Source organism: Aplysia californica, unplaced genomic scaffold (genome assembly GCF_000002075.1).
Source record: "Aplysia californica isolate F4 #8 unplaced genomic scaffold, AplCal3.0 scaffold00012, whole genome shotgun sequence".
Taxonomy (NCBI): Eukaryota; Metazoa; Mollusca; class Gastropoda; order Aplysiida; family Aplysiidae; genus Aplysia; species Aplysia californica.
In genome coordinates this window covers 2136079-2145768 of record NW_004797282.1, presented here as the reverse complement: position 1 = coordinate 2145768, position 9690 = coordinate 2136079, and the positions used below count along the sequence as shown (strand labels likewise).

The 9690-nt window shown below is 37.0% G+C and overlaps 1 protein-coding gene across 1 annotated transcript in view; it reads right to left on the bottom strand.

Annotated features, from left to right (window-relative positions):
- Positions 1–4373: 4373 nt before the first annotated feature.
- The window catches only part of LOC106012135 (transmembrane protein 65), a gene marked incomplete in the record, with an annotated part of 60361 nt that continues 55044 nt past the window's right edge, over positions 4374–9690 (bottom strand). The window contains 2 exon segments of the mRNA XM_035970512.1: positions 4374–7175; positions 8356–8461. Coding sequence (XP_035826405.1) covers positions 7047–7175; positions 8356–8461 — 235 coding nt within the window.

Sequence of the window (9690 nt, the reverse complement as noted above, 5' to 3'; positions counted from 1 at the left end):
AAGCAGCAGACTGCAAAACATAATGGATATTTTGTTATACTTCCCCAAAAACGTGATCATGTTGACTCAGACAGTTTGCATTTTCCCACACAATATGTCCCTACCAAGGAAAGCACAAAGCATATGCACACATCTGTATATATATACATACTAGGGAGCGTATTGGGGACACCATACAGTAACAGAAATTACAGTGATATGTCAAAGCAGCAGAAACAATAGTAAACATTCACTAACATAAGTAATAAGTGGAAATTCTCTTTCTGTCTCGTCTTGGTATCGCAACATCAAGAGACAGTAGAGTACGCTTAAACCAAAATCTCAGGGACTGCCAGATTTTCTTCGGTTTAGCCGGTTTTTGGAATAGAGAGATTGCTAAACAAATAGGGAAGACAAAATATCAAGGATTCTGTCTTATTTCAGTTTACCACTATTTTTGGATTAAAAGTGTTTAGTTTCAGTGAATTCCACTGTGTTTTTACTTGCTATGTTCTCAGAGTCAGTGGGTTTCACTCCTTTTTTTAAGTGGGGAAGTTGTCCCAGATCAGCTCTGATGGTGAGATTGGCAGAAGTGATGTAGCTTGTCTTAATCAAACTATCTAGGTTTTGCAACTGGATGTGTAAAGCAATTCTAATATGACAATTTAAAAAATCCATCATAAAATAGCTACAAAGTCTGTATCACAACCTCATCCAAACTCTTCACTTCACAAAACTATTAAAATTAGTGTTTGGGAGTTGAGACAAACACGACAAAAATCTTTGGTAAGATACAGGTAAGTAATATTTGCCCTTTGCATCCTCTTTCTTTCATATATACGGATAAAAGGCTCTCCTGTTGAAATAAGACATGTGTGTGTAACACGACCTTAGTGGATGGAAGCCAACTAAAATCAAGCCGAGGCAAAGAAAAAGTGAGCCATAAGTAGCTCTGCTTAACAATTATGAATGATAAACAGACAGTCACACACAAAGCAAAAACATGAGCAATCTCAACTCCCCCCTAAAAAAAAAAGACAAAGAATTCATGCCAGGAACAATCCCACTGCACGTAGCTGGTATCCCAATAGGTCTGCAAAACCCTTTTCACAGAAATATAAACAAACTTGGCAAACACACAGCATGTCCTAAGGATCATTCTTTTCTACACAACACAATGGTTAAAAAAAAAAAAGGTATTGTAGACAGGAATAGGATACCACTACTACTACTCGACTACCCTCAAGCTCAACACTTTAGTATAAAGAGGAACTTCATTTTTTTTTCTCTTTATACAAACGTCTCAAAATGAGGACATAAAAAAGACGGTCAGAAAAGCAAACTTTAAATGCATCTTCCCGTTAGTATTCAAATTTACTCTGTTTCTTGCTGATAATTTTACTTAGCGGCACACACATCCATACTTTTATAGTATGGCTATATATACTAAAGCAGTCTATACTAGGAATTTTCAACCTTTCATGCCAGAAATATTTGGTAAATTAATATTATTTTACGATAATAGGAACACATTCCCAGGCTGAGTATTCAAAATATTCAGTTCGTGTGGTGCAGTGGCAGGCATTATGCCCTATCCCTGAGAGGTAGAAGATTCACAACTTACCATATATTGAATATGATCTTAAAATATCGTCAGCACCATTCCAGTCCCACAAATAGCTTGCCAAAGTGTTTCCAGATAACGCGGATATTTTAATATTGACATCTAGCCACATATTTCAATATATGTAAAGTTTTGTTCTGTTTCATTATTTCCTTCCAAGTTTTTTTTGTAGACAGCAGATAATAGCTAGTGTCCAAGTCAGAGCTCAGATTTAGGCACTCTCATTTTCCTTCATTTTCTCAGAACTAAAAACAAACTTGACTGTGCAATGAAGCTGACGATATTATGATGAAGTCAAACTTAGTACAGTGGACGGGGAGAAAATATGTACATTATTACTGTAAGAGAAAAAAACAAATAACTTTCGGAAAAGTCTCGACACACAAGTTGAAATGGTACGGCATGGCACAGCTTTACACTTCATTAAGAATAAAGAATTTGTCCGATGATATCTCAAGAATCGTGTCTTTGGTGTCATTATGGCAAGGATCTTCGTCTCACACACAAAAGATATGAGTTCAATTCCCAAATGTGAAGGCCCTTTGTAAGGTAAATTTGTCTTTCTGCATCAATGTATCCCATACAGCGCCAGCCGAAGGCTGAAATATCACTGACCCTTCCTCCCCCCCCCCCCCACCGTTCCTCAATGGTCAAAATTATGAGAGTGAAAACATTACCATTATATTATTACTATTATTACAAAAACAAACACCTCAGGGGTGAAAATAAAGAGTGCAGCCAATACATCTGAGAGTGCTGACTGAAACATCATAGGGAAAAACAAAGTAACATATGAGGATGGGTGGAAATGTGGTGGAAGCATAAAGGACACTTAACATGCCACCAAGAGTGGAGGTGAAACATGGAATACTTCACCATGTTTGAAAATACTGAGGTAACACTTAAGGCAAGTTAGGAGTGAAGGGGAGGGAGATGGAAAGGGGATCAGAGTGGAGGGGACGGAGGGAAGGTGAGGATATGGAAGGAAGGGGATAGAGGGGAGGGGATGGAGGTCTTGTTTGGAAATATGGTTGAACATGCTCTTACGGCCACCTGTCTAAAGAAAAACACCTGTAGCAACGGTCACCCGTCTAAAAAAAAACACCTGTAGCAACGACCACTTCCTATTCCAGCCTTGCGTATCTTGTACATTATACTGACCCTATGTAGCCATCCACCTGTCTAAGATAACAACTTTCCTCCTTGACAATGGGTGGCTATCCAACACAATTTCTGCTGTACAGTAAGGCATAATGGAATCATCAAGTAAGTACAACAACCATATGGAAACGGCTAAAAAAAATAAAAAGAGCCCTCACAAAGTAAGAAAAAAAGGACTGAGTTGTTTTTTTTCTTCAAAGACATAAAAACTCTTATTTCTACATTTTTCATTGCCTGCAGGTTTAGGCACATAAGGCCATAGATCATCAACAAAATCGAAGACGCCAATACAAGGCCGTTATTGCACAACACAAGAGAAAAAACAAGAAAAGTGACACGCTTCTTGGGCATATCTGGGAAACGGATGTGGCTACACTGAGATTTTTCTCTTGATCTACATATATAATGGAGGAGTAATGGACACTCGTATCATAAGATAGCTATTAGATTTTCCTTCAAAGTGATAGAATATGTACTTAAATGACCGTTACGTTCTTACTTTTTAATTGTCCGTTTTTCTACCTGCCTATCTTGCCTTTTCCAAGAAAAACTGACCATGAACATGTCAACGTGTGACTCTTTACTCAAACCGACCTAATCTGAAATGATTTTTCCATACTTTTAGTTAAAAGGAATTAAAAAGCAAAAACAAACATTTTTCAAAGTCAAACTTAAAATAAAGTTCGTAAAAAGACTTGCCTATAAATAGTATCTGGAAGTCCAAGCCACATCAAGAGTGAAACATACACTAGAATTAAAAACAAACAAACAAGCAAACAAACCAACAAATAAATGATTCATGTGAGAAATAAATTGAAAAAGAACAAACAAAAATCCAATTAATATCATCTCATCATTGACTCTGATCACAACGGCGAAAAAAATTGCATAAGAAAATACTGTGCACTCCAACTAACGAAAATTAAAACAAACAAACAAACTGGTAAATATACTCTCATTTCTTACATCTTTGTACCCAGGGTGTCTTAAATCAACACTTTGTTTTCTCTCCCCCGCTCTGTGCGCACACATTTCTGGAACAACAGAAAGGAAGCAAAGTGATACAACAAAACAAATATGTGTGACAGAGTGGTGAAATCAGGCCCTCGTCATTTTTTGGGCATGTAGAGTTATTGGTATCATCTTAAAACTTGTTCATTTGTCTTTATTTGGATGAAAAAAATATCCATTTATCTTGAATACAAGTCGAAATATTTGCGAAAGAAGGAGGTGGGGGTCACCTGGTTTCAGAGGTAAAATTAGTGAGAAAATGGCCGCCAAAGATTAGTTATTCCCTTAGCTTAAGAGTCCGTGGTAGCTGAAAATTTACATTTTTTGTGCCTTTAATCAACGTTTTTCAGAAAAATCAACACAGAAATTAGTTTTTTAATGGGCATAAAAGGTGTTGAGCCCAAAAAAAATGTTTGGGTAAAAATTCACTAGCCTGCGGAAAAATGCTAGTATCGTCAATTTCATTATTTTGGCGGAGGCTGATTCCACCACGCTGCCTAACATATGTGTGGCAGCGTGGTGAAACCAGGCTCTCGTCTAAAAAGTGAAATTGGAGAAACCATCATTTTCCCACCAACCCACCCACTGAGCAATTAAATTTTATTTTTTTTGGGGGGGGGGGGGGGGCTGCTAAACACTGTATTGTGTAATTCATAAACAAATTCTTGCATGGATTATACTTAAAAAGAAATATTGATCAAAGGCACACAAAAAAGTAAATTTATAGAGTCCAAGGACATAACAGCATTGGAAGTCTTTGGAGGCCATTTTTTCGTTGGTTTACCTCTGACATCAGGCAACATCCATCTCCTTTGACAGCAAGTAACTCAACTTTTATCCACAATTTTTTTTTATCATTAAAAGCAAGTCAAATGAACAAGCTTTAAAATTTTACCAACGGAGTAGTATGACTAAAAATTAATGAGTGCCTGATTCCACCATGTACTGACACATGGCATACATAATTTGTCTTCAGCTCACTGACGAAAATAGAAAAGTTCAGTGATAACAACTGACAGTGAGCTAGAGACGAGGGCAAAGATCTGTAGCATAAACAAAATACTGAGTGTAGTGATACTTTGCTGATGACTCAACGAGGGCTTTGCAGATTTTCACTATGATTGTAACAATGGCATAATGCCAATCCAGTTGGCTCATTTTATATATGTGGCATCGCTGTGAAATCCCGCACGTATCAAACTAATCAAATCGGAAAAACACACATTTTTCTGCCTGTTGTGCAATTTTTATTGAATATATAATTGTCTTTGGTTCAACAACTTTTGTGTTCATTTAAGAACACATTTCTTTGTGGATGTAACTGAAAAAAGTTGACGAAAGTGAAAGTCACAAAAAATGTAAATGTCCAGTTCTTAAGGACACTCTAACTTTGAAAGTTCCCAAAACTAGTAGCAGCCATTTTCACACTTATTTTCCCTCTAACTCTAACACTAATCGATCTCAACCTTGTTCAATCGCAGATATCTTTACTTCTATTTAATATAAGATTGGTATTTCTTTTTCTGCAAAAGCAAAACAATTGAACAAGCTTTGGGGTGATACTACTAACTTTACATTTCCACCAATTGACGAGCACCTGATTCCACCATGTCATATGCCACATATACTTTGAGTTAACTTCATGAAAAAAAATAAATGTGCAAAGGAAAGTGAAATAAGCTAAAGTAACATTTCAAAAGAAATGTTTGTCATGTTTTGCATGCAGTCAGCTTCATCTTCCACTTTTCAACTGACGTATCCATAACAAATTTTCCCTTATAACACCAATTTTCATAAAGTAATAAATGCCAAACTGAGCAGAAATGAATGCAAAAAACATAGTTTGATCATGGACAGCATGAATTTTCTCAGACTTGGTAGATTTTTATTATAACGATTGTCAAATCAGCTAGCCCGCCTTAAGAATTAGAGTGCCCTTCATGAAACAAAGAAACATGCAGAGAACAGCGAAACAAATCATAGAGAATATTTTAAGTCATTATTTAAACAGACAGAAGATTCTTACCCAACACAGTATACCACGGATAGGTCGAACACAGAAGACTCGAAATCACACATCCGTTGAACTGTGCCTGCTGTCCCGTTTTTCTTTTCTTTCTTCTTTATTTTTGTAAGATATCCCTCCAACTACGGATCCCTCAAACTACCGAGGCCGGTCCAGATGAATTCGAGCTATCAGTGTCATATTGTGAATGTATTAAACAACCAAGATCGGCCTTCATACTGGCACGCTGCTATTGCCGCTTACATTAGGATAAACGAAAACCTATTAAAAAAACTATAAAACAAATAAATAGAGGGGTATAATTTGGTGTGCAAATTATTATAGGTTTTAGAGAATGTAAAACAAGGATTCAAAAATAAAAATAAAAAGGTTTCATTGCTCCAGCAGTCTTAAAAGAAATCTGTCACCATGTTTTTGATATAAAACAATCTATTAGTGTCTTCCAACACCAACAATTTAGAGTGTATTAACAAGAATGCAAAAGAAATGTTTTCGAATAAAATAAACCTTCAGAACATATGTGCAATTCTAAAAACACACAGGATAAATAAAAAACAAACAACACAGCCTCAAAACATAATATACCATAAACATAACTAAAACAACCGTATTCCAAAAATATTTCATACTTTATGCTGGTAAAAACAACCTAGACAGCATGTATGAACAAGTAGAAAACCCCGTGACCCTATACAGAGTTGAGAGTTCGAAACATTGTTGTAATTGTGAGGCGCGCTGACAAAATGAGTTACTTCCTACAATCTGGTTATGGTGATAACAGCCGAAAATCAACACAAAGGGGGAATTTGTAGATTTTCAACTGATGTTGTATTCTTCAAGTTTAACTCTATATCTCCGGCAAGCCGCTCCCAGTGGATCACGGTCAGAACTGCTGGCAGTGGCTCGGACACATTCCTTTACAATGACTTCCACGTCAAATTACTTTTCAGAAATTGCTGAAAACAAGTCTCTTTTACTTGAAGTTCATTAATTAGATAAAGAACTATCAAAATACGTTGATTTGTATTGAATTAATGACCAATTTACCGACGTTTATGTCACTTTTAGATTTCGTACCAAAACAAAGCCCTGGCACAGTGGGTTTACCCCTTTCGGAGATAAAAGTTAACATGTCTTTTACCATTGCATACTAATAAATTGCAAACCCTCTTTGACGTATCTGTCCATTGGGCTAAAATCCTAGAAATAACTCATGTTGTCACACTCCTCCCAGATCATCTTCTCCTATGTCGATCCACCAGAGTTCGTTATCGTCTTCCCCTCCTCCTCCTCCTGCTGAACCTCCTTGTCCTTGAAGAAAAGCAGCGGGAACATTCCCAGAAGGCAACCAATGACAACGCCCACCACTTTGCCCTGGAGGAAACAAACGGGAAAAAGTTTATTTCTCAAATTCTGTTGCATCTTTTCACGACCATAATTACTACAATCAAAATCTAACTTTCGAGACTCATTGTCATTGGGCAAAAACCAGCAGAAGTTGAGCTGTTGAATTTCAAGGTTGTGAGGTTTGTTTGTGTCACTTTTTACAAAACTAATTTTTTTAAAGGGTAAAGTTGTCTCAACGTGTGTATGTAAGCTTTTTTATTTAAGATAAGATGTTTTTCGCCCCAATCAACACAATTTAGACACACGCTTTTTCTGCATTCAATAAATTCATGCTCAATACATACCATGTACATAACTATAGTAAGGGACATAACTATGATATCTGACTTTTATGGACTTCGTTCTCATTATTATTGGCAAATCCGGTCCAAGATTTTGCTTCAGTATTAGCGAATCCAAGGGGAACTATACTAGAAAACAGAGACAGAAACTTTCAAGACACTTTGGGCAAGAACAAGCACAAGTTGAGCTGTTGAATATGATGGTTGTTCATGTCACTGTTTCAAAAACTATTATTTTTAAAGCATAAAGTTGTCTAATGTGTGTATGAGAGCTTTTTTCTTTGTATCCTTTTTAGAGCAGGTGTTTTTTGGCCCCAATCAACATAATTCAGGCACACTGTGTCTGCCTTCAATAAATTCATGCTCAACGCAATACATGTAGACAACTTTAGTAAGGGGCATAACTGCAATAATTGAACCATAAACCTTCTTATAATAATTTTAAAATCAGGTCTTAAAATTTCATAATTTTTCTTTAGCATCGCCGAATCTATGAAGTGCTTTACTAGAAAACAGAGAATAAGTATGTTTCCGACATTAAAACAGCCTTTCTTGCTCAGAAGTTTTAAAAGAAGTATTAGATTAAAACGTTATTTTTACGTACTAGTTAACAGCTATGCACATGCAACCATACACAACTCAGTCACACAAACAGAGTGTTCGATCTTTCACTCTTGCTTTATCTTTATCTTGCTTACTCTCTCTTTTTCTCTCCCTCCCACGTCCTCTTCTCTCTCTCTCTCTCTCCCTCTCTCTCCCTCTCTCTCTTTCTCTCTCTTTCTCTCTCTCTCTCTCTCTCTCTCTCTCTCTCTCTCTCTCTCTCTCTCTCTCTCTCTCCCTCTCTCTCTGTTATACACAAATCTCACCATGTTAGAGGCCCACTTGGTACTACTCATGTCCACCTGTTTGGGGCTGAGGTGTGGGCTCCTCACACCAACTTTACTGGCTAGGCTCTCTACATATGAGGCCGACCTGGAATATAATACAAGATTTTAAAAAAGAAATCAAACGTAGGCCTATGTGTTTTCTACACTCCAATTGGTGCTATCATTGCTTGTATTATCGGGGTTGTTTGGTATATTTGTAGTTGTTGTGGTTGTTGTTATTGTTGAATTTGTTATCGTTGTAGTCATTTACTGTTGTTGCTGCTGTTGTTGGTTTTGTTGCTGCTGTTGTTGGTTTTGTTGTTGCTGTTGTTGTTATTGTTGTAATTGTTGATGCTGTTATTGCTGTGGTAATTTACTGTTGTTGTTGATGTTGTTGCTGCAGTTGGATTTCTATTTTCTGTAACCTGGCACAACGAAGGCCACATTTGATCGCTTTTAAGCACAAGTGGGCTATCCCGAAAAATACTATTTTGAGAAAATCGAAAATTAAGTTTCTGTCCCTTGTTCAGTTTCTTTAAAAGACAAGGATCGTTTTCTCTGTAACCAAATAAAAGTACACATCAATTAAACCAAACTTCTCCTATAGGTATAGGGCAATACCCACTTTTGGTGTAGGACAAGATTTCTGGAAACCCCCGAAATGTGAGTTAGCCCGCCTGTTCTTAAAAGCGACCATTTATGAGTGTACTTTTGCTTCACTCCATTGATGAAGCTGCTGTTACAACAACCACCTGTATAAAAAAAATCGACTGTACAAAAAGCTACTTCACATTTCCCCTCTTGTTGTTTTTTTTATTATAAAAAACCCCCATTATGATGCAAGTGCATATGACAGTCGTCTGACCACTTTTCTTCCAATGGGTGACCGTCTTTGATAATTCAGACTGCGTCTGAACAATAAATCAGTAAGAAGTAGAAGGGACAGACAACATGTGAACCTCTCCCAACAACCCACATCCTACTACTTAGTTCCAATCTGCCTGAACAGAGATCGACCTGAGTTGTTGGCGGGTGCTCCAACCTGGTTCGCCCCTTTCGTTCTATCAAACATTCATCTTCCTTATAATCTCTCCTCCCTCTTTTCGCTGTATGTTATTCTCTAATAACACATCTAACCTTCTGTACTTACAGGACCTAATTGCATAGCAAGTGTGCAAAAATCCTATAAAAAAAACGAGTAACGCGATTTATAATCGAGAGAATAAAATAATGGCCATTTAATGATAGAGAAGAGACAGACAGACTGACAGAAACAACTGAGGTAAAAAAGAAGACCCCTTCTCCCGCTGTCACACACAACTATCACGTACCCCC